Source organism: Lutra lutra, chromosome 8, assembly GCF_902655055.1.
Source record: "Lutra lutra chromosome 8, mLutLut1.2, whole genome shotgun sequence".
Classification (NCBI taxonomy): Eukaryota; Metazoa; Chordata; class Mammalia; order Carnivora; family Mustelidae; genus Lutra; species Lutra lutra.
The window spans coordinates 66,115,569-66,141,899 of record NC_062285.1 but is presented as its reverse complement, the minus strand read 5'-3'; the positions used below and the strand labels follow the sequence as shown (position 1 = coordinate 66,141,899).

General features: G+C 39.7%; 1 protein-coding gene across 1 annotated transcript in view; it reads left to right on the top strand.

Moving 5' to 3' along the window:
• PDZRN4 (PDZ domain containing ring finger 4) overlaps window positions 1-26,331 on the top strand; it is a 364,107-nt gene that overhangs the window by 278,142 nt on the left and 59,634 nt on the right. The window contains exons 4-5 of the mRNA XM_047742655.1: window positions 19,563-19,819; window positions 22,904-23,006. Coding sequence (XP_047598611.1) covers window positions 19,563-19,819; window positions 22,904-23,006 — 360 coding nt within the window. The remainder of the gene's footprint in view (window positions 1-19,562; window positions 19,820-22,903; window positions 23,007-26,331) is intronic.

The window sequence follows — 26,331 nt, the reverse complement described above, 5'->3', positions numbered from 1 at the left end:
GGTATCTAGCAAGTAAAATCTCAGTGGGAGCAACTGGTGTAGACAAAGCACAGGTTTCATCCCGTCTCATCAGCCTTTACTGTATCATGTTCAGCACCTGATGAAGCAGGAGGGAGAATACCTACTCGCTAAGAGGTGAGCCTTTTCTCATATGGGAGTTCTCAAGTTGAGAAAGCAGTTCCTTGTTGGATAAACATAGTAATTGACTTTTATAGCCTTTTAGAAAATACATATGTATGTATCTTTTTGAAACGTAGAAAGAAATAGATTACATAGAGTGAATGAATAAGAAATGAGTCTGCTACATTTCTTTCTATCAGCATCCAAAATAACCATATGCAGTCATGACAAAAGCTTCAAGTAGTTAAGGACTATTTCCAAAACAAATGTTACAAAGTATTATTGTTAGTCTGGTGAGGTTTCACAGCCTTTTAGTCCCGCAAAAGTATATTCTGCCATCGCTTCTGCATTTCTTTGTGTAATGTTCTAAATCCTGCCCCGGCTCAGCAATGCAGTGAGGAGTTCAGGCAATCAGTATGGAGCAGAGCATTTCAAGAAAGAAAGTGTGGAATTTCAAACAATTTTTAAAAATTCACACCAACAGTGGCTAGGCTATTATTTATTATGGTGCCTATTATAACCCAATGCAGGCCTTCCTACTTGAGGGCAATACGGAAAACTTAAGTAAATTGGGAAGAAATTCTAAATTAAGTAAAAAAAGAGAAAATAAGATCTATACAGAAAAAAATATTCAAGCATGATATTTATTAGTATAACTACACAGCAGGTGATCTGGCATCTAGGGATCCATGTCATATGGCCATCCCCAACAAAACATGATTTTACCAATTTAATGACAGCTTAAAAAATTCGACACAGAGTAGCTGAGGGGCAGGTGACAGCTTCTGAGTCTCCACATGGACAGTGCCATAGTGAAGAACCCCAACAATCACACTAAACTTTTCCTGATTGGCAAAAACAACAACAAAAACAACAACAACAATGTAATTAGAGCCCTTTTAAATAATATTGCTTGCTCTTTTATTCGGATATATTCCAGGTCCATTTTTTTTCTTTTTTTTTAAAGATTTTATTTATTTATTTGACAGACAGAGATCACAAGTAGGCAGAGAGGCAGACAGAGAGTGAGAGGGAAGAAGGCTCCCCGCCGAGCAGGGAGCCCGATGCGGGGCTCGATCCCAGGACCCTGGGACCATGACCCAAGCCGAAGGCAGTGGCTTTAACCCACTGAGCCACCCAGGCGCCCCCATTTTTTTTCCTCTTAAAACATGCCTATATATGTAATTTTAGAATGATAAAAATAATTCATGAAGCAGAGGTAAATTTCCATCCTGGTCTCTGTGACACCCGCATTCTTCAACCTTAGTGAAGAAAAACACCCCTGAAATGAACCTTAAAACGGTGGTTCTCAACTGAGCGTGACTTCGCCCTCTATCTGTATGGCAGTCTGAAGACATTTTAAGTTGTCACACATGGTGGTGGTGTGTGTGGGGATGTTCCTAGCACTGAGTGGATATAACCCAGGAAGACTGCTAACCATCGTCTCGGGAGGTGGTACCGCGCAACAGAGAGGTCCAGCCCCAAATGCCGGCTATGCCGCTGTTCAGAAAGCCCAGCCTGAAGGATGCCGTGCTGTTCAGCATCCAGACCCTTTGGAAATCAGTTCTAGCAGCTGCTCCTCTGTGTGAATCTTGTATTGCAGTAATTGTGGGGGTAAGGGAGCAGTAGATGTGGACAGAACTTACCTCCCTGTCTGGAATCTCTACAGTTTACACACACAGTGTCTAATTCAAGCAATGAGAGGAAGTCAACTCACCTCTGTCTAAATGTAGTATTTTATTTTTATTTTGACATACTTAGACTTCATAAATTTTGGATACTTTACTGAAGTTCTTCCTCTTCGACCTAGAACTCTTACTTTGTGAAGCTGTCATTGATAAGTCTAGGACATTAGTGAATGTTTCATAGTGACATCAATTACCCATAATCCTCAGCTTTTAAAAAATTACCAAATTGAATATTTCACAAAGGCCAAGTTCAGCTGATAGTTCTTTCTATAGTCTGGTTTCTAGTTAACTCAACAATACTTATCAGAACTTGAGACTCAACCATAGAGTCCATCTTGTTATCAGTACCTTCTTTGATAAGTAGTTTTACCAAGAGCGTAATATTTGGATTTAAGTTGACAACCATTTTCTGTATCTTATACGGTGGTTAATGAATCCAGGCAACAAGATGAAAACAAAGGAGAGATGACTTGTGGTGGCATAACAAGAATGCTGAGAGCCAGTCAAGGCTTTTAATCCCAGGTTTAACACTTGTTGTATGACCTTGCTAAAAATCAATTAAACCAATATTTACCTCTTATTTAAGATGTGGGTAATACTTAAATCTCCTGTGAGCAGTGAGATAAATGTTGGTGAGGCAATTGATTAATAAATTGCTAAATAGACTGTGAATGTCAAGCACTAACCCCCCTCATCTGTAATGACTTCACATGTATTTGAAACTAGAAATTAGAAATTTGAAACTAGAAATTAGAAACCAGAGCTTATATAACTTCCCAAGTCTACATTGGTAACAAATGGTCTGGAATGGTTTTTTTTAAGTTCTCTGATTATAAATCCAATGCTCTCATTGTATATAGATTTACTTTTTCAAACTTGTTCCATCCCTAAATCTCGCAAGTATGCTTTCTCCACATGTCTAAATACGCCACAGTTATCACTCACTGATAAACCTTGGGTAGAGAACCTTTTCTGAATGTCATGTAGATAATAAAGTATTATAAGTTCCACATTTTAGTTGAATTCCTATTCTATCTCACACATTGATTACCTTTTCTATATTTCCCCGTCGCTTTTAGAGTTATTTCAGAACATTATTATCACCAATTTATAGATGAAGAAATCAGTGTTCAGGAAGTCAAGCGATCAATCTGAAGTCACATGGCCACTAAGAGGTAGAATTTGGACCAAACCTGGGGCTAAATATTCGTACTTTCCCCCTTATGCTTTACTCCGCCTTTGTGTTTACAACAGTGCATCAATCAATATCTTTTCATATGTTGTTTAAACAACTTAGACTCTCAAAATAGTACTTTCTTTGTTTCCTTGGTTAGATTCTATATGTTCCAGCCCCACAGGTACATCATCTCGTAAGTTCACCTGAGTCGCTAGACTCTCCTTTCTTCAGGAATGTCCCACCTCTAAGATCCTCTACTTTGAGCTTCTGCTGTGCAAATCTCCCCCACACATTTCAAGAAATTCCTACCACCTACCTATTAACAGGATCACACCTCTCAGAGTCCATCTTCTCAGTCCCAACAGGACATACTCAGGTCCGAATTATTAGAATAAGCTTCTGAGGGTCCCAGAAGGGCAGAGCAGAGTGGGCTTTGGTACTGTGAGTGGCACAGAATGTTTCAGGGCGAGTATGGCTGCTGCCAGGGTCTTGAGATTTCCTTACTGAGTGAGCAGCACATCGGCCATTTTGCTTTTCTGAGAAACCAGTGGGTCACTTTTCAGTCTCACACACTCAGACACACACGCACACAAACGCACACACACACACATCCCCATTTTATCCTAGTACCACGTACATCATCAGAGAAAGCTGTCTAACTTGTTAGTTTGGTTCAAGCAGGAAATGAAAACTTCCGTAAGAATTGATGCAAGAAACTGCAGACCCTGCCATTCACGGTCCAGGTGTACTTTTCTTCCATGTGCCTTCATAGGTGATTTTAGGAGGACACTGAGAAGGCCTATGTCAGGAACTACTAACCAGTTACAATTATAAAAAGAAAAAACTATCTTATTTTTTAAGGTTTTCTTTGAGAGAGTGGGAGAGAGCAGAAGCAGGAGGAGAGGAGAAGCAGGCTCCCCACTGAGCAGGAAGCCCAACTTGGGGCTCAATCCCAGGACCCTGAGATCATGTGAGCTGAACGAGGGCAGATGCTAACCAACTGAGCCACCCAAGTGCCCCAAGAAAAAACTATCTTGTCATTTTTTTGAAAATTGTCTTTTGTTCTCATTGGAAATTGCATGTTATATTATACACTGATTAAGCCCTGAAGATGTCATGAGGTATTAATAAGAACTACTTTTGATCATACAATATCCATGGTGGCAAATTTTTATCTCAGTGTTTTCTTCTCTTCTTCATCCAGTTCCCAGACTTTTATGAAGGCCCAGTATAGTCTGAATAAAAATATTTTCCCTTGATATAATTTTAATAACCTAATGCATATGTTTCTCTCATACATATTCATATGAAGACCACATAACCCCCAGAAAAATGGAACGTATGCTATGAATTGATTAGTACATCAAGTGAATGTATCCAATGCATACAAAAATGTGTGTTCTCCATGATCTTAAAAATGTTTTTTGAGTTAAAGACTTGTATATTCGGCAACCTATAACTCCTGCATACGACTATAAAAATCTTAAAAATATAAAACAGCAATGGCAAGCTGATAGTTAATTTTCATATACCCTAACATCTTTGAAAAATAGGAAAACCCTATCTTACTTAATTTAATGTGTTATCTGTTAATTTATTATGATATCTCCTTTATGGGCAAAACTCTTGAAATTTAAATCTTCCTTACAAGAAGAAAGAAATCTTAGATCATGTTAAAAACAGGTGACTACCTCTTGTTAGAGAGTATTTCTCAAAAATTAATGCAAGGGTCATAAGAACAAAAATATACTATGGAATCTTGAGGAGCAGAGAGAGAGAGAGAGAGAGAGTGTGTGTGTGTGTGTGTGTGTGTTGATACTCATAAGGCACTATCATAAGGAAGAGGGTGTTCCAACTTGGCTGTGAGATTTGAGCATATTACCAGGTTGCAGGTGGTAGAAATCTGATTCTCTGCCATTTAAAAGGAAATGAAGGAAGTAACTGTTTAAAGCTGAGACTTGAGACTTGCCATCCTACCATTCATATTAAGATAGAGCTACCTAACGTCCTCTGAAGTATGAGATCTTAGTGGCATAAGAAAAATCAAATTTCACTTAGCATTCTACTAGAGACCCTTTTCGAATTATTCTTTACCCCTTTGAAATGTCCAAGTCACCCTGGGATCGCTATTTGTAAGCTACCACTGCGAGATGACATTTAAAACAAATGAAAGAGATATAGACAACATCCTCTCTAAATAAACAAAATCAACCTCGGCTTGAAAGCTGGTGTGGAAATGCTTGTTTTCTGTCCCACTCTTCTGTGCATATGGCATTCTGGAAATTATAAATTCTGTTTTACAGAACTACAATATTTATTACCAGAGGAAAATAGATTATTAATTACAGCCAAAGGCAACTTTGATTAAATATACAATTAATTAGCTATGCTAAGCTCATCCATCCCAGAGCTCCTAATATTTTCAGCCCGATGCTTCTTCTAGTACTTTTAATTAAAATTGTTTTAAAAAGCCACAAGTTAGCTGCATGTGCACTTAAACTGAAGTTATCTCTTCAGTGTTTCACTGATTTCCGTATGCCATGTAATTAATCTTTAGTGATTAAATGTACATAAAATCATCGGAGATGCAAGGTAATTTGTGCAGACATGGAACAATGGAGAGCTTTTACTGGGACTTTGCAGGATTGTTTTCTCTGCTGAAAATTCTTTCAAAAGCATACAGATATTAATTGTTTGAAGGAACTAAATTTTTTTTTAAAAATTTGCCCTTCTTCCCCCACTCTTCTAAACAAAGGGAAATTAAGTCAACAGTATTAGTGTAGAAAAATGTTTGTGGCAATTTACATTTAAAAAATCTGATGACTCTATCTGCAGAGTTACATTCACTCTATTACTCTGTCTGATTTGTTTCCAGAAGGAGACATAGTACCATGTGAAACAGTTTTCAGAAATTGTCCCCAAATACTATAAGTTGATTTTTCATGCATGGCTCAGCCCCAAAGCCTGGAATTGGTTCCCACTCTCCCTGTGGCATGGCAGCTATTCTGCAGAACTGCTTTCTGTTTGAATCACTTGTGATTGTGTCCAGTAAGATAAAATCCTGGGGGGACCCAGGTGGTCTCCCCCTCCCCCCTCCCTCGAGACTTAATCCATCACACCTCAGAGGCTGCTGAACTGTTGTGAGGCATTAACAACCTCCCAAGACACATGAACAAGGCTGGCCCTTGAACTGGGAATCTTTTTTTTTTTCTTTTTCTTTCAAGATTTTATTTAAATTCCAGTTAGTTAACACATAGTGTAGTATTAATTTCAAGAGCAGAGTTTCGTGATTCATCGCCTGTGTTCATCACTGTAACACCCAGGGCGTATTACACGTCTCGTCCTTAATGCCCATCACGCAGTGACCCCATCCCCCACAACAACCACCCACAGTTTGTTCCCTATAGTTAAGAGTCTCTTATGGTTTCTTAAGGTAATAGTTCAGTGCCAGATAGACAGGGTCTTGAGTCACCTCCTTGTCTGAGCTTTACCTGATTCACTTACAGAAAAGAAGCAGAAACAGGATTCTTTTTTATCAGTCTTAAGTGTCAAGGGCTATAAAAGGAGTAGTGCTGGGGCGCTTGGGTGGCTCAGTGGTTAAGTGTCAGCCTTCAGCTTGGGTCATGGTTTCAGGGTCCTGGGATGGAGCCCTGCATCAGGCTCTCTGCTCAGCGGGGAGCCTGCATCCCCCTCTCCTTCAGTCTGCCCCTCTGCCTACTTGTGATCTCTGTCTCTCTGTCAAATAAATAAATAAAATCTTTTCTTAAAAAAAAAAAAAGGAAGAGTACTTATTCATCATTATGCATGTTGTTTATAGATTTTTTTTAAAACTGAGGAGGTTGTTGGATGGCATCTTTACTAGCCTATTCATTTTGCAGAAACATTTTTTCACATTCCACCTGGAGTTTTCTTGTCCAAGGACAAAATATAAGACAATTATCCATACTCATGAATGCCAACAGTTCATTCACTACTTAATTTGAAGCTTATGAACTGTTTGCTAAAAGACTATAGAAGAATAAATTTCCCACGAGTTCTCTTGCCAGTTTTTAGAGCTTCTGTGCTAAAACTCCTATCGATGTTTAAAAAATAATTCATAGGAATTTATAGAAAAATCTTGGTCTTTTTTAAACTTAGTATTTAGCGTGATCTTGAATAAGTTGCTTAATCTGTTCAAGTTTAGTTTCTTTATCTATAGGATGAGTATGATAGTATTTTTCCACCTCTAGTAGCAGATAGTGCTGAGTAGAGCATGTGGTAAATAGTGAGCCCTTAACAAATTTTAATTACTGCTATGGTCCTTATTATTCATTTCAAGGTGCACTTGGAGACAACCACCAGTCAGTGAAAGTACTGGTGCCGATTCCACCTATTTGGTATAAAATAGCATCAGTTGCTATTTTAAGTACATTTACTTCATCTTTTGCCTTAGGCAGCAATCTTCTCTGTTGTTAATATGGAACAAAATATTTCTTTTCAAAGCCTATAAATTTGAGGAAGTTGGAAGCGTGGTGTTAGAAAGGTTATGGGCATAAGTTCAGGTGGCTTTATTTGCGGATGTAGACGCTTGCAAATTTCCCTGGGGACTCGGCCTTTTTTCTGTAGTTTCATGTCATTGACTGAGTTCAACAAGTGTCAGAATGAATTCAAATGGCAGAATTGATTGTTGAAAATGATTTAAACCTCCTGCTTCTCCTTGGTTGATGGCTTTGTTCAGATTTTGTCCTGTCCTTTCAAAGTGGTATAAAACACCTTTCATGTTCCAGGCACTAAGTTAGAGATGCTGATATTGAAAGAGATGGTTATATATCATGCAAGTTCTACTTTCTTGTGTTAATCCCTATCTTCTAAAATTCTTATGTATTCACTTGGGTAAAATATCTTTCTAAGGTTATATTCCACACAAAGTTGTAAATGATTCAAGTAGAAGACCCTAGAAAGTATACAGGTGTTTGTGTGTGAGTTTGTGAGTGTGTGTTTTTGTGTGTGTGTGTGTGTGTGTTGTGTTTGGTAAAATAGTTACCCATTTGGCTGGATGGATACTAGCCAGAAAGAGTTTGGGAAAATTGGAAGAGGTAGTTTTTGAGCTCTAAGATAATGACAGAAAATAAACGTCTGTAGGGGATAGGCGATATCTACTTGGAAAGCCTTTATGTCTTTCTACTTAAAATTCAACTTCTACAGCTTGTATTTCCTTACGGTACGGATTTTATTAATTGGAATAGAAACTGAGGCTAGGCTATGCCAGTCGATCTGCTAATCTGATAAGTCTCATTGGAATAGATATGATTGAAAGACTCAGAGCACTAGTTTACACCCCTGTCCTTCCTCTTCTAGTTGGACCATCCAGGCTGTCCCTGTCTTGATCCAGGCACTGATCATTTTTCCCAGTAACTTCCTAAATGGTTTCCCTACTTCCATTCTGTTATTTCTCAGCACAGCCTTCAGAATTATCTTCCCAAAACCTAAATGAGATCATGCTGCTTTTCCAAGAAAGGAGTTGTTTAAAACGAATATTTTAAGGGTGCCTGGGTGGCTCGGTCAGTTAAGCATCTGTCTTCAGCTCAGGTCATGATCTCAGAGTCTTGGGGTGGAGGTCATGATCTCAGAGTCCTGGGATAGAGGTCATAATCTCAGAGTTCTGGGATCGAGCCCCACATGGGGCTCTCTGCTCAGCAGAGAGTCTGCTTTTGCCTCTCACTCTCCCTCTGTGTGCTCTCTTTCTCTCTCCCTCTCAAATAAATAAGATATTAAAAAATTAAATAATAAATTTAAAAAAAAAAAACTTTACCATGGCCTATTGAGGACTGTGGGATTTGTGTCAGAGACTTCTTTCCCACCTCTTTGCCAGACGTTTATCCAAATCCCCCGTAGTCACACCAAATCTCTCTTTGGTTCCCAGAAGACTTGCTCTTCCATGTCTTTACCTGAGTTTCCTTTTCATTTTTCCCATCTTTGCAACTCTTCATCTTTAAAGACCCAACTCAAGTATCAAATCCCTATGCGTCTGGGCATAGTCGGCTCTTTGTGTCCCCACAGGACACTGTTAGTACCTTTGTGCTTGCTCATCACAAGTTGGCTTAAAATCGTCGATGTAGATGTTGTTTTTCCCTAACAGGTTGTGAAGGGCAGGTGCCTTCCCTCGCTCAGACCGTTACACCTCAGCTTCTACAACTTTCAAACAGAGATAAAATCCTTACCTCACCTGACTGTTGCTGGGTGTGACTGAGAAAACATGAGCCAAGTGTTTCCCCTGGTTCCTGGCGCGTTACGAATGCTCACTCGGTGCTAACTGATACTATTATTGTTGTCGCTGCCAGAACTCTAAGCACAGGTGTTAACTTGATCCCCAGAGAATCACCGAGTCTCCGTCACTCAAGCTTTCCTCAGGAAGGAAGCAGGGAAGGAAGGAAGCATGGCTCAACATCATAGCACTCTGTTAGCTCCCTTAGCTGTATATTTCTTTGATCTAGTCCACGACTCTGCATGGGGTATTAGCATCTCCTCTTCCAGATGAAGAGACTGAGGCTCAAAGAGTTTCAATAACTTCCTCAGAGTGACACAGCTAATACTGAAAACTGTGGAGACCCCAGTTCTGAATGCTCCCTGCATCATGTTCTTTGGTACTACAACTTTTAACCGATGGGTGGGGCTTATGAGTAGGGCTCGCCTTCGTACGCCCCTCAATGTATACAATAGATTCAAGTAAATGGAATAAATTGGGGCACTGGGCTGCATCATGGGGGTGGGAGTGAAAGGAAAGCAGTTTGTTTGTAAACACGAATAACTTTAATGACAAATACAATCACATGTGTTTTAACATGGATTTTGATTGAGAAATAAATGAAAATTTAGCATGTGTTTATTGAGTATCAATCATGTGCCAAGCATGTTTTTGGACTTTTAACTTAGGCACTGAACAAAACTGTCAGTTTCTTGTCACACACAAAGTTTTTCTGCATGGAAGCATTTAAATAGGGATCGCTTGTATAGATAGGGTACAGCAAAACTCTGGTGAAGATGCTGTTGGCATCTTTGATGTTCCTCTGACAGATGCCATGTTACAAGTAACTCACTGCCTCCTTAGTCCCTTATTAGTAACTATGTGGAACACGTTTATTATTCCTTTCACTTAACAGGTAGTTATTTTGGGCATTTCTTTGGCGTCTTGCTAGTGTTACTGAGATACAAGGTTATATTCTTTTTCTTTTTTTAAATATTTTATTTATTTATTTGACAGACAGAGATCACAAGTAGGCAGTGAGGCAGGCAGAGACAGAGGGGGAAGCAGGCTCCCTGCTGAGCAGAGCCCCAGTATGGGGCTTGATCCCAGGACCCTGAGATTATGACCTGATCTGAAGGAAGAAGCTTAACCCACTGAGCCACCCAGGTGCCCCAAGGTTATATTCTTGATATCGATATAACAAAAAATGGGACCAAGAGCTCTTGTCCAGGGGCTAAGAGCACATTTCCTCTTTTTCAGTGGACATAAAAGATGAATTGCTCCAAGTCCTCACTTACTTACTGATGCTGTTTATAGTGATTTTTAAAAGAAAATCTGGGTCATTTAATTACAATGAAGTTTTTTTCCCAATGAAATAATTTGAGTTCATTTCAAAAGTATTTGCCCTATATATATGCCTTATGTCTTTACACCCTTAGGCCCATTACAGAAAATTTCGCGTCTGCATGAGAATTTCTCATTAAGTTGAACATACTTGGATCTGATGTGTCAAAACTCAATGGATAGGTTTATTAATAATCAGTTACATCAGCTTAGTATTATCTTAGGAAGTAAAAGGTCAGTAAGTAGTTGTTATCCTACCATTTTATCAGTGGACTCTCCTCCAAAGACTTCAAGTCATTATTCACTGCTTATAGAGTCACTTGAGATATAAAAAGTCTTTTTATAGTAATGAAAGAGCTCCTACAATTAGCCAGAAGGCAGCCATCTATCTTTTTAAATAGCTCAGCTTGGAGGAGAACAGGATTTCAGGTGATATTTGGTAGATGAATTGTTATGACAATGATAAAGTTGGTGATACCAATCTGTGTTTTTTGCTGTAGGGATGTGTGTGTCTGTGTGTGTGTCTGTGTACGCACACACACAAGGAAAAAAGACATTCAGCGCAGAGTGGGAATTTATTTCTCTAAAGATATGCAAATCCAGAAACAAACTCTGTGTCCAACAATTCCTTATAATTATTTTTAAGTCTAAGTGATGATAACATGAATCTGTTTTTAATTAATAACAAACACAACAAGATTTTGTAACATTCATTTCGACATAATTTCAGGCTTATCAAAAGGTTGCAAGAATGGTATAAAGAATTCTCAAATAGCATTCATCTAGATTCCTCAAAATTTAACATTCCATTCCATTTGGTTTAGATTCATCCTCTCCCTTCCCCCACCCCTCACCCTCTCACTTTCAAGAAGTCCTCAAGGTTAACGGCACCAGCAACAGACAAATCCATATTACTTGCTTCCTGCTGGGATATACTGAGGAAGACACAATACCACTTCTAGATATTCTTGCCAGAAAATACAAAACCTGAATGTAATGAACGAGAAACACAAAGACCAACTGAGGGAGATTCTGTGAAATAAGCATGCACATCAAATATGTGAATACTTTAGATTTGCTATGTGATCTCAATGAAAGTTGTATTTTTGTACTCCCTTAAAAATGCAACTTCTGCTAAATCCAAGATACCAGAAATTCTATTTTTGATGAAACTAATTTTGATAGTGAACTTAATTTGCAAAGATGTTAAGTTTTAGCTTTTGCCTTATTTTTGTTTAAATCAGACAGTTTATGTCTAGTTGTATCAGGCAGAGTCCCAGAAGGAATTGGAAGGCACACTTGAAGGATTTAATGGAAGTGAGTTCAATAAGGGAGCAAATTCTAGGAGGTGTGAGCAGAGTTAAGAAAAAGAATTTAGGGAATCGCAATAGAAAGAGAAGTCCTTACTGCCCATAGACCTGAAAGTGGAAAGTAGGCAAGGGATGCGAACAGAACCTAGCAAGATTTGGTGTCCTAAAAGCCAGGGGAGAGGGGCCTGAATAAAGACACAGAGTACTAACTCTCTTACCATTAACCGAACCAAACAAAATACATAAAGCAGGGAACCTAGTGATGCCGTATACAGTGGTCCATGTCCCAGAGCCCTGAGCTGGGCAGAGAAGAGTAGACTGTGCATCTGATGGACAGACCAAGAATCCCCAGCTCATGTACCAAACAGCAGATACCTCCATTTCTTTCATTAACATGAGGGAAAATAAATGTATTTATAAAGCGGTCAATAAACCTATGTTGTATAGACTTCAATTTATTTCCTTCAGTAAGAATCAAAACATATCATGACCTGTTCTTTAATAACAGGAACAATTTATATAAAAAACCACTTCCAAGTGGGAAAGCTCAGAAGAGAAGAATGTGGCAGGGAGCCTCAGGAAAGAAACAGAATATATGAAAAAGGGACACAAAAAATGAAACAAAGAAAAGATAATCAAGGGAAAAAGCAATATGAATGATGCCTCCCCAGGATTTCCTATAACCAAAATTATAAGTTTGGCCAAGAATAGTTCTGATAAATTCACAAAGAATGGGTCTATAATATCTTTTTTTTTTAAAGATTTTTATTTATTTGACAGATCACAAGTAGGCAGAGAGGCAGGCAGAGAGAGAGAGGAGGAGGAGGCAGGCTCCCTGCTGAGCAGAGAGCCCGATGTGAGGCTCGATCCCAGGACCCCTGGATCATGACCTGAGCCGAAGGCAGAGGCTTTAACCACTGAGCCACCCAGGCGTCCCGGGTCTGTAATATCTTAATAAGAAAAGCTGGAGCCGAGTCCTGCTTGCACTTGCACAGGAAGTAGCATACTGTCCTACTGTAGGGACCTCAATGTCACAGTCAATTAATTAAATGTAACAACAGGCTTTCTAGATATCTCCTTGGGTTACTGGGGGTCTGCTGTTCATTACTATTATATAAATAAGCATTTTTAATACAGTCAGTTTCTTAGGTTGTAAATGCGTATCATGTCACACAAATGTTAATCAAGGGCAAATCCCACAGTGTCACGAGTTCTACAGGTTAGCCAACAGTCTTTATTGGGAAAACATCCAATTCAGGAGTGAGCAGCTCAGGAGTCATGCGGGGGTCCGAAACGGCTGGACTTGCATTAGGTCTGTATTCCAGTGCAAGGATCCCTACCCACTGTGGCTTTCTCCTCTTTGGGGAGCATTGTTAGGAAGGAAACAGAACATAAGAGGTTCAGAATATCTGGGTTAGAAGTTAGTGACTTCCATTTGGCTGGGAAAGCCATTTGCCCAGCCCTGGGAGATGTTGGAGCCCATGGGAAGCTGTCACACCCCCATACACCAGGAAAATGAAGCCACCGGTCCCTCGTAGTCCCAATAAGCCAAGAGGAGCCCCAGGATCACTTTTTGAATAAATCTGCTTATTACATCAGATGTGATAATTACATATTTATTCTCTTCCCAAAATCCAGTAATAGCACTTTCAAAGCAGAACAGTGTACTACACAGACTTTTGGTATAATGCCATCTAACATATCTTGTATTCTTCTAAATTATCACAAACCCACAGGTGATTATTTTGTTCATGAGTAACATTTTAAAATGTCAAAATTAATTTTAGTCAATCTATTGCTAGGTTTTCTTCATATAATTTTGACAATTCTTATTCTGTGTGTTCTTTTCACTATAAATATTTTTTATACTGTGCTATGCCTAATTTATAGGACAGATGTCCTCACACAAGCAAACATACCAAAGTTCAGAAAAAAATTATATGATTCAGTTCCTTAAAACTGATTGCACAATTACATATGACAAATGCTTTAATGACTATAGGGTTTGGGTTATTTTAAATTTCTTCCATACCCAACATTTTAGCAGTAATTTAAATATTGTTTCCTCCTTCTATAAAATGTTACTAGAACATGTTTTTACAATACCTCCCTAATTATCAGGTGGAGCAGTTGATCAGCATTCTCATAGGGACTTTAGTCAAAATTAATTCCACATTTATTTGTGAAGGGGGAAGATCTTATAAACTGGCATGCCAACCAGAATTATACTGCTTGGCTCTGAGGATCCAAATGTAGACCACAGTGACTAGAGTTGGTGATACAGTATTATATAATTGGAATTTGCAAAGAGAGTAGAACTTAAATGTTCTTACCAAATATACTAATTAATCAATACGTGAAATGATGGATGTGTTAATTAACTAGATGGTTGGAATTCTTTAATGATACATACATCTATCAAATCAACACAATGTACATGTTAAATATATTATAATTTTCCTTGTCATCTACATCTCTATAAAGCTGACCATTAACAACCAGATGAATGAATGAATAAAGGAAGCAATAAAAATTTTGTAAACAGAAACAAACAATATTCCCGGGCTTTATACTTCTTCTCAACTTGAAATTGGGTTATATAAATTGCACATAATGTTAGGTATTCTATGCTTCTTCTGTTGAGTAGTCCTGTATTTTCCTATGAAAGGCACAGATGCATAAAAAGCCTGATTTTTCATAAGAGGAAACAGGTTTGGAAACCCTCATCATTCCCAAACAGCTGACTCTGGAAATGGCAACACGCTAGGGTGACTTGGTTATTCACGCACTTGTTTGCACTTCAAAAGGAAAAAAAGAAAAGCCTGTTTGTTTTCTGATACTCAAGAAAATTTTGCATGTGGCTGGATTTGGAGAAATAATCAAAGTAGCACAGCTCATATCCAAGCTGAGGCCACCAGCCACTCTGGGGAGGTTACTGACAAGTGGCCCAGATTTTGCAGTTTATCCAAAAGGGTAGATTATTCGTTAGACAGAAGCCTCATCAAACATTGGCGTGATATGGTTTACATATGAAAAGCTATATTCTTTACTTAACATTCACAAGTTGCTTATGGATTAATTAGCCCATCTGCCACAACAAATGTGTTCACACTTCTTTTGCATCAATTGCTGAAAAGCCACTACTTTTCTCCTATCCCCTTATCCTTATCAATATAATGGAAAATAACTTATTAGAAACAAGACACTTATTTTTTCATCTCTGTATATTTTTCAACTTAAGTGCTGGGGTATGAGGGAAGCCTTCCCAGAGGATGGCTTCCCACGATCGCTGGCTTCCAGTCACAAATGTAGTTGTTATGAGGACAATCTTTCTACCCTGGAACTTTTATCATGGGCATCTTCTTTCCTTCCTGGTGTTGTGGCCAATTCTGATAACCCTTTCAAGGTATAATGCTCTGGATTCTCATTTATCTCAAATCAGGTGGTTCAATCACCTTTGGAGTCCAGTCATTCCATTGTGTGATTGCTAGCCCCTGGTCAGATAGTGACCACATGTGTCTTTTCAGTTGTATTCTAGTTGCTGCCCTCCAGTTGCTTGGTAGCAGAACCAAACCTATTTTGAGCACTTAACGACGTGCCAGATGTTATGGTAATAGAGGGAATTATCTCATAGACGTCTCGTGTTTATTATGACATGCTAACCTCTCACCTGTGCCTTTCACCAACAGCTTCATGAAGAAGTCTCTTTCTCTATGCCATGCTTTAATCAGATCGCCAGCGTTTTTGAAACCCTTCTGCATGAAAACTTCAAACTCAAGCCCCGCAATGCATATTTCTCTTTTAATTTTCAAATTACTTATCTTCCCATCAGTTTTGTTCCCAACTCTTCTTAGGCAGTTTTTCCTCTTGAAAATCAGCTTTCCTGTTATTCTTCTGGCATTTTTGTTTTCCTCCTTTTACTAGGCACCCAGAACACTTGTGGTCTGCACCCTGACTACCTACATTAGGTGGGACACTTTTAACAGAGGGCTTCTCCATCTCCTGTCTCATTTCACAAAACATATAAAAATCGTATGCAGTTCGTACAAAAGCAAGGTTGAGACAGGGAAGGAGGGATGGGCAGGAGAGGAAGCAAGGGAAGGAGAGAGAGAGAATATGATGGAAAAGAAATATAATGATAAGGATAAGGCACCATGAATACCAGATACCACATTGGTTTAGAGTCTGGCCACTTGGGAAAAATGAGGTTTGGCTGTTAATTTATTTGTTCATTTATTACAAACTTTTTTCTATGGGATTAAAACCTCAGATATTTGCCCAATTATCTTCTTCCTGGCTGTAACTGATGATAACTGAGCAAAGCAACTGCCAGAGAACCCCAATTAAGCTATTCTTTTTTGTTATTGTGAAAGGCATAATTTATAAAATGGTGACCTTTTGGGAGGCTAACAGTATGTTGATGAACTTCAAGTGAAGTGAAAAAAAAAGTGTTTAGTATCATCAGTGCTTACATTTTCTAAGGGATCACATGGGACAGTAGAGCCTTTAAAGGTCATAGACTTCTTTACTTTGAGAGATATTAAGTAGCTTATGAAAATAGAGGTCAGCTGCATGATAACTGGAAGAAAAGAGCATTCCCAATGGGGAAGTAAGATATTTGAGAATTTATTGACTGTCCTTTTGTAAGATTGTATTTGATGGTCCTTAAAGCAAAAAAAAAAAAAAAATGAAATTTACATATAAATGCTATAATTGTAAATGAATGAATGTACAGGTCTTAGAATCAATAGCTATTGATCTTGCTGTGAGAACACTAATACTGTCTGCATATACTGAACATTATAATAAGAACTAATTATTTCACAGCCTAAAATACTCTTTGGTAATCTTTATGTTTCTGCAGAAATTGTTATACGTTTCTGGATTTTACAAAAATAATCAGTAATCAGTGAGGAACTCGCTTTTTAAAAATTTTTCTTGCTTTGAAAATCACAAAAACAAGTTAGAAACAAAGGAATACCAAGACTACATTGTAGGCAAGGTGCTGAGCCACCTTGAGAAAGAAATAGGATAATGGCATTAGTCCGTCCACTACATAATGACACAAAATTTATGCATTAGAAGGATTTAATGTGTGACTGGAAGACCCCCTAGCCACAAATTGTTTTTCTCTTTACCTTCAGATATTGTTTGAAGTCCTTCAAAAAGGGCACTGTCTTCTTTCATTCTACCCCTATTAGGGGTTACTTTAAATGTAAGGCTTATAGATTATGACCAAGATTTCTTTTCAGGGTGAGAAGGATGTAAGACTTTGCAGGACTGGATATTCACTAAACTGAAGGGACTCCATAAAGCAGAAGCCTGGAGACAAAGGGCAGTTTCTCCCTACCCCATAGATTCTGGCAGAGCAATCTTGTCTACTACTGGATCATCTTCTACAACCCTGGAGTTCATAAATACTGACCACAGTGTGATACATAAAGAATGATACCAGCCAAGACAAGAGGCTAGATTTTAGGTTTTGTTTCTCCATTCTTGGATTTCACTTACCATCTGCTGATTACACATCCTCAAGAGAGAAAGTGGTGGCCTCGGCCCAAAGTACCCTAGACCAATAGCTCAAGGAATGAGTATGTCCATTGATGTCCCTTGTTAACATACTCCCCCATGCCCAAGGTTATCTAGACATTCCAAGGTTGTACCAATACCAAGGCAGCAATAATGTTCAACTTTAGTCCACAGAGAAAAGAATCAGAGTGAGAATGTAAAGATTCATGAGTGTATGTGCACTGGTAGGTAACCATTTGTATTGTCTACTGAAGTTTCTTACTAGTGATCCAAGAACTGTACTGGAACATATTTTGCTGGTGAGGAAACTTAATTGCTCAATTTTTGAAGGCACATTAACTCTTTCAGGGTCCATTGAGTAAATTAGGTCCTCCAGGTCATTAAGCCTGTATCGACATGACATGATGATTTCTACCTGGCATTGTACCCCCAAATACCCCACACTTGCTCTGAGCACATTCATATTCTTTGTCTACTCAGGGAGGGAGAATGTGCTCATTTGGATGTCAGCCATTGCTCTCTGACTGCAACTCAGCGACTTTCTTTGCTTCTTCTTAAGTCACCCAGGGGTCCCTAAGGATTTGCTGGTACATGGCTGTTATCAGAGCCTCCCCAACAGGCAGATGGCTTCATTGTCTAGAAAGAGTATCATTTCAGGGGTTTTAAGCACAGTATTGTGCCCCCAAGTATCTTTTCCTATTTGCAAAAACCAACATTATTGATTCATCTAGGGTGGGAACTGTGAAGATATTTCAGGATGCTGTAGGCCTTTATTAAAACAACTTCCACCATGGATGGAACTAGAGGGTATTATGCTTAGCGAAATAAGTCAATCGGAGAAAGACAACTATCATATGATCTCCCTGATATGAGGGAGAGGAGATGCAACATGGGGGGTTAAGGGGGTAGGAGAAGAGTAAATGAAACAAGATGGGATTGGGAGGGAGACAAACCATAAGTGACTCTTAATCTCACAAAACAAACTGAGGGTTGATGGGGGGGGTTGGAAGAGGAGGGGTGGGGTTATGGATATTGGGGAGGGTATGTGCTATGGTGAGTGCTGTGAAGTGTGTAAACCTGGCGATTCGCAGACCTGTACCCCTGGGGATAAAAATATATGTTTATAAAAAATAAAATTAAAACAACTTCCACCATGGACTCTGTCATCAGGACTGGTTTTAGGAAAACAAACTGACAGCAATGTGAGAGCAGTCTGTACTGCCACTGGAAAGAGTGTTTAGAAAATTGTGCGGGGGTGTCTGGAGTGCCACAAAGGCTGGAGCACAGCCCTGGCTCTTGGTAATTAGGCATGGGAGAGTCTCACAAAAAGAATTATTTTTCTCTCCCAAATGCCAGTAGTTGGCCCTGCTGGGAAGCAGTGACAGAGAGCAAAGGCAGACATTCCCTCTCTCTGTTATGTCCAGGGCTACTTTGGAGAGTCGTAAATTGGTATAAATTAAAACAGGCAAGGATCCAAAGGAACCGAGTATATTCAGAGATGTTTTAGAGCAGTGCGCCCTGCAAGTGCATATAAATCAGCTGGGATCCTGTTAATACACCAGTTCGGACTCAGCAGGCCTGGGTTGGGTCAGAGATCCTGCATTTCTAGTAATCTCTTATGCTCGTGCTTATGCTGCTGGTCCACAGACCACACGTTGAACAGCCAAGATTTACAATAAAATGTATGGTAACATGGTCTTGATTTTATGACGATAACATGGTCTTGGATTTAAAAACAATTAATATGAAAGGAATTGGACAATACCCACAAAATCAGATATCAAGCCAGTCAAACTTTGATTAAATATTAAAAATTCCACAAAGAGATGGATAGGACATTTTTTTTAAATAGATATACTTAACATTTCTACCTATCTGAAGGTTTGGGTGAACATTTTCTGAGGCCAACGTGTGATTCAAATTTTTTAATCTTTACTAATGATCCTGACAGTATCCTTCCGAATGAAACAAGAAGCAATTGTTTTCCTAATCTTCTTCACTTCCAAGTATTGCTGAAGAGTTCAGTAAATGTCAGTGTCCAATTAAGTAATGCTTTACAAACTTCGTATGAGAGCAGGTGTTTAAACTTAGCCTCCCACCTTTTCTTAATCTAGGATGATAGCCGCTCTGTTCTTTCCTCTGTGATGAGCAGTGTCCTTGTATCTTCACAGGTCAATGGGAAGGATCTCTCAAAGGCCACCCATGAAGAAGCAGTGGAAGCTTTTCGAAATGCCAAGGAGCCCATTGTGGTCCAGGTGCTAAGACGAACACCTCTCAGTAAACCAGCCTATGGAACGGCCCCAGCAGTGCAGCTCATGGACGCTAGCACTCAGACAGACATCACCTTCGAGCACATCATGGCTCTGGCAAAACTTCGGCCGCTTACCCCTCCAGTGCCAGACATCTGTCCATTCCTGCTCTCAGACAGGTATTTTTTTTTTCCTGTCATTTTTCCCAAAGCCCTATTTGTTTTCACTCAGCATTCCAAGTAGGTGTTGGAGAGAATCAGTCACACTAGCAAGCTGACCATTATAGAGACAGGCTCTCAGTTCTCTTTGGAAAACGTCTCCATTGTGTCTATATCCAATTAGATCCCAGCTGGCCCTGCGAGTGACTTTCCCTGACCCACACAGTTGCTTCACGTTAGGAATCATGCTTGCTGCGGAGCAATGAAAAATTCTGGCTCTGATTAGTTCATCTTCATATTTCCAGCCATCAAAAACCTCATGCTACTTGTGAGCACCGGTCAGGGAAATAGCTTTTCTCACCAAAGCTGCCAAAAACCTTATTAAGACTGACACAGAAGTGGCGTGTTGGCACTCTGTTCTCCTCTGTGGGTCGCCTCTCTCTCTTTCACTCTTGCTTTTCTCTTCTTTAAAGGAAAAGCTAGGAAATTAATTTAATTAAAGTGCAATTCTCCAAAGAAAGCAATTACCCAATATATTGAGATGTCAACAAAAGATTCTGTCAGTGAGTAAGTATAAGGGCTGTGAAATCAGAATCTATTAAAGGAATATCTTTTCCCAATTTTTTACCTAATTTAAAGGCAGGTTGAGAGATTTTATTCAAATAATCTTACCTGTACAGTCTTATTTTATGAGGAAGTATGTTTTGCCCCATACATTTTGCTCTGTGTGCTATGCAGCAAATATTCAAACATTAGAGAGAGTTTGATTTATAAGAACAATGGTCTCTTTAGGCTGCATTTTCATTGCCTTCTGCAATCCATTCTGCACTCTATAAAACACAAATCTGATCACTTCCCTGCCCTTTAGTGGCTTCTGTTCATGTCAGTGGTCCACAGGTGTGCATTAGAATCACCTGGGAATTTTAAAAAGGCATATCAACGCAATGTCTGAATCCCACATAAGACCAATCAAAAAGGAGTTTTTAGAGTGAGCCCCAAGCACCAAATCTTTTTGCCAAAATCTCCCTAGGCAATTTTAAGGTACAGTCATGTTTTGGAAACCACTCCTTGAAATTTCAAGTTCCAGGAGGGCAAGGACGCTGTTTATCTTGCTTCGTACTCCATCCAAGCAACCACTACTTATCAAATAGCCCCCTTTATCCGGCACTGGAAGTAGGTGCTGGGCATGCAACTGGGAATGAAAATAAAGTCACCATCTACCTTCTAGAGGAAGAGAAGAAGAATACACAGGCAAACAAATACTGAATATTGATAAGTGCTACCTAACGCAGAGGAGACTTCCAATAAACACTCTCTTGAATGAATAACAGCTAACATTTATTAACTAATTTGGCATGTTTTTGGTAATATTACAAGTGGTCTACATTTATTAACCCACTTAGTCCTCACAACAGTCTTTAGAGGGAGTGCATTGTACTATGACCATCACAGATGAGGGAAGATGTTAAGTAATTTGGCTGAGGTCACATTGGAAGGAAGTGATAGGGCAAGGCTTCTGAGCCTAAGAGGTCCGACCCCACTACCCACTCTCTAAACAGATATCCTATGTCGCTCTCCGTAAGTCCAGCAGACCTTAGCTTAAAGGCAACCTCTTCTAGCAAACTTCCTAGAACTGCAGTAGGGACATCCCCCCTCCCATCTGCTCTCAGATTCCATATTTCCCCTGAAGTCTCACATTTTACATTTGACATTCCCACCTTACTGCTCTACCCAGTGCATAGAGCAAGGATTGGATTTGGTGTACCCACAGATTTCTAGCCCTCAGCAGAGGGCCTAGCATCTCGTAGACAATAAATGTTTATTGAATGAATAAGGTGTTCCTTGTGGCAGGGCTCCCTTCTTACCAACTGAAAGACAAGAGAAACCCATTAGTTTTCCAAAGCAGCAAGCTTAATGGTTTACCAGCCCAAATGGGTTTTCAGAGCCAGTCTAAATTTAAGCAAGGATGGTTTACCTGTTAGACCAGCAAGTAAAATGTTCCATGTACTGCTTTTGCTGTTAGGGTTCACATCGATTAACCCTATGTGGAGATGACAGCCATAGATAGCAGTGAGAAGAGATGGTAGAATGTTTATATTGAGGGTGTGAGGACCCCAGGATGCGTCTCTTGTGCACCTTTGGGCTAGAGATAAGGAAACGATTTATACTACTAACTCCAGTTTTTCAGTAATGTCCACCCTGGTGAAGCTTGGAGATTGCACTTGCCACCAGCTTGCTTAATTGCACTGAGTCTTTTTCACTAACTTCTAGAAATAGAGATGCCCTCGTGTCCTTTGCCTTTAAACTATACTTGACCTTCACATGGTCTAAAGTATAGGATCTATATCATAGGATATAGCAATTTTAAAGCATTTCTATAAATGACTTAAAACATTTTTCTAAAGCGAGATGAATAAAATTTATGTACGATGCCCCAGGTCCCCCTCATTTCCTTTAATCCTCTCTGAATTTTTGGAAGGGATTATGAAACCCTTTGGCTTATAGGAATTTCCAGCGAGGTGTCACCATGAATGCTGATTAAAATTTGTGCATGGGCCCTCTATCAAAGAGGGAAAAATGTGGGTTATGAGGGAGAACAAGGAAGAAGGTCTTAAGGATTGAGGGCAAGGCAAGTATGTTTTACAATCTGAAAAATGGGTGCTTTTGAAATCAGATTTCAAAAAACAGTTTGGGGCTGTGCATTAGGAAATGGGTAGTACTTCATTATAAAAACCCCTCTTTGGGTAGACTGTGGTCTCAGAAGCCACACACCCATGTATGGAGCAAGTTACATTTGGTGGAATGGAAGCAGGCCAGGGAGTATCCTGCACCATGGCCGATAAGAGATTTTACATCAGACTCTTTGGAGTGCAGTTCTGGCCATGGGCCCTTCCTCTTGGTATTCTCTCAGAAAATCAAATTGACGGACCCCATGGAGGGGAGAGAGAAAGCTATCGCTTTTTTCGAGCTTCTAGTTCACTCAAAGCCTGGATTGCTACAGGTCTTATGGCAAAGCAGAGAAAACAAGTGAAATTCTAAAATCAGTTTTAATCTTGAAAACAACCCTTTTGATCCATTTCTATCATCTCGCTACATTCCCCACAGCTGCCATTCTCTTCATCCGATGGAGCATGAATTTTATGAGGACAATGAGTATCTTTCCAGCTTGCCTGCTGATGCAGACAGAGCAGAGGACTTTGAATATGAGGTAAGATCGTTTTCACACCACTTCACGTTTCTTCATGAAGTTATGGTTGAGGGGTTTTGCACAACAAAGAAAAATTTAACTTATTACTGTGAGAAATATTTTTGTCTATTACATATTGAGGGTAAGTTCTTTTACCTATTGTTTGTTTGGGCTGTTTGTGTCTAGTATTTTAAATATACTAGAAAACATTTTTATAATATAAGCTTGAAAATAATTTGCTTGCATTTTTGTTGATTTTCATAAATAGTATTAGGGCAGCCACCTTTTTTTCTTTTTACTGTAATGAGGTAATTTCCAAGTAGAGTTTGAAAAAAAATTATATTTAAAATCAAGATTGTGGGGCACCTGAGTGGCTCAGTGGGTTAAAGCCTCTGCCTTCGGCTCAGGTCATGATCTCAGGGTCCTGGGATCGAGCCCCGCATCGGGCTCTCTGCTCCGAGGGGAGCCTGCTTCTTCCCCTCTCTCTCTGCCTGCCTCTCTGCCTACTTGTGATCTCTCTCTCTCTCTCTGTGTAATAAATAAAATCTTAAAAAATAATAATAAAATAAAATAAAATCAAGATTGTATTTCTGTTTTCATTCATTGGCATTTTGATTTTAGTTGACAAACTAAATTTTTTTATATTAGGTATATTTTCTTTCACTTATTCAACATTCTCTTTATTTGTGACTCAAGTATATACCATAAAAAGCAGTTTCACTGACTTTCTAGAAAGAGGAATGGTCTAATGCCCTTTTATTGTTTAGCCTTAACACCATATACAGTAGAGTACCTAGACTGTGATATACAATAATTCCAAAAGCCCATCGATTAATTATTTAAAAGCTTTCACAAAAGTTAAAGGATTTATCCTAATATTTCCTCTTCTGCTGCCATCTATAAATCTTTGAAAGGTTTCAGACCACTCTGACATTTGGAAATAAAGTAGATTGGGAAAGTAAAGAAGCTTTGGTAAACAGGTAGAGAACCCATGATTATCTGCCCTTTTAATGCTTTAGATGATGTCATACAAGTTCAGCAAAATGTTCTTTTCCATTTTACAACCTGGAAATCCTGAAATCTCTTCCCTTAGGAGGATCTGAAATCAAATAAGGCCGATTCCGTGAAGCTCACCCAAAGCAAATAGACATTTATTTGAAATCTTCCCCCCGCAAAAGTCATTGCTGGGGATTACCAAAATCATTTGTGTGATGATACCTAGCATCTGAGTAGATGGTTTCAGTGTTGTTGTTGCTCCTACTGATTTTTTATCCCTTTTCCATTAAGTTGATTGAAAAGTTTTATTTTATAAATCTATTCAAGGACTGGTATGCACTGAAATATCCATTAAGTTTTGTCTTCTCATGAAAAACAAATTACAAAATTGAGTCACTTACCCAAATAATTCAAGATTAAATGATGTTTTCCTTTCAGCTAATGAATACTTTGGGCTTAGGGACTGGAACTACCTAGCTCACTTCAGCTTTTTATTTAGTTTGTGCCTTTAAGCTTTATTAAAAATAAATCTGTATTCGGAGGGAGGGCATGGAAGAAAAACTTGCTTAGTCTAGCAGGTTAACAGTAAAAATTATGTTAATTAATTAACATATCATTGAATATTCCAGTGCAGACAGATTTCCTTACCTTTCTATAGGGCTTACTGTAGCTGAAGCACATCCTCTTTTTTGAACAATATAAATCCCTAATAGATTCCAGCCTCAGTATGATGACAGTGGTAAATGCTCAGACAGGTCCTCTGTAGCCTGTAATCTCAACTAATCACAGCATCATAGTCATTAATTTGCTGTCAGCTGTGATTCTCTTGCCAAAGGCGTCTTTCTGAGTGATTGAAATAAGAATGTTCCTGTGAAATTTAAATAAGGAAGACGTTATGTGACAGGCTTCAATCACAAGAAAGGATGCATTTTTAAGCATTGTACATGGTTAAACAGAGGGGCGGAGGCGTGGGGGAGTATCCCAAGGATCATTTACCAGGTTTCGGAGAGAATAATGGTTCTACCTAGCACTCCTCAGTCTGTCCCGGTTACGAGGCAGAGTGGCACACACCATCCCTCACGGCTGTGTGAGATTAGATGGTAAAATCTAGTCCACGGCTGTCAGCATTGCTGATGATTGTGGATGATTGCTGAGCATCGTGGATGCCACATTAAGTGGGGAGACTTTGAAATCACAGTCCCGTCTTCTGCCCTGTTGTACTTAGACGCACACCAGTCAAGTGCCTCTGTGACCAGCTAAGATGACCTCAGCTCCCTCAGAGCTCTGAGAATGCAGTGGTCGAGCCCCTTCCAGGACTGCTTCTGTGCCTCTTAGAGAGTATTACAGGAAACAGGCCTAATGGCCAAAGAGAGAACTTCATCTCAAAAAAAGATAAGATTTCTCCTCAACCTAGAGGAGAACACACATCAGCAGGCTGTCGAAGAAGCTGAGGAAGGTTTCCTTTCCATCTGCTCCCATTCGTTTCTACCTTCAGTAGTTAATGAGCACTTAAAATAGGCCAGGCTCTTATCTAAGTATGCGATTGATGGAGCCTCTGCAGGGGCAGCTTAACCCGCCCAGAAACGGGAAAGACAGCCTGTTCCGGGATGGGCAGGGCTAACGGAGAGCAAATGCGTGGGTAGTGGAGACAGGAAACGCATGGTGTTGTTTGTTGGGACGGGGTCTTGCCGTCTTACGCAAGGAAGTCGGGGAAGGCCTCTCTCATAGGAAACTTAAGGAAAGTAAGAGAGCAGTCACGTGGGAAGGGCAAGTACAAAGGACCGGAAGCAGAAGCATGCCCGGTGTGCTTAAGGAACAGCAGAGGCCAGTGCTCCAGCAGCCTGGACAAGGAGGAGAGTGGAAGGAGGAGAAGCCAGAGGGAGGAGGGGCTTATCCTGAGGCACCTTTCACTTTCCCGTGAGGATGGAAAGTTGCTGTAGAAGAGCTGAAACCCTAGCAAGATTCCTCAGGTTGCCAGAATGAATCTGACAGTTGCAGGGGGGTTGGGGCAGGGTGGTGGGGGAGTGTTGGGCGTAGGAAGCAAAGGCTGCAGCGGCATAGTCAGGCAAGCCAAAGTGGATGCCCGGGGATGGTGAGGCAGAAAGGGCTGAGGCATGGTCTGGAAGGACAGCATCCATCCCTGGGCACAGGGTTTTGCCTAAATGTCCGTGTTTCCATCATTTGCCTCCAAGCTGCAATTAGATTTGGGCTACAGATTTGGGCTAAAAACGGGATTTTCCTTCTGACTTTTTAAAAAGCAAAATGCCATAGGGCAAAGGGAAACACAGCTTCTGGCATCCACTGGAACTAGCATAATAAACCCACTCTTTAAAAGACAGGAAGTGCAAAG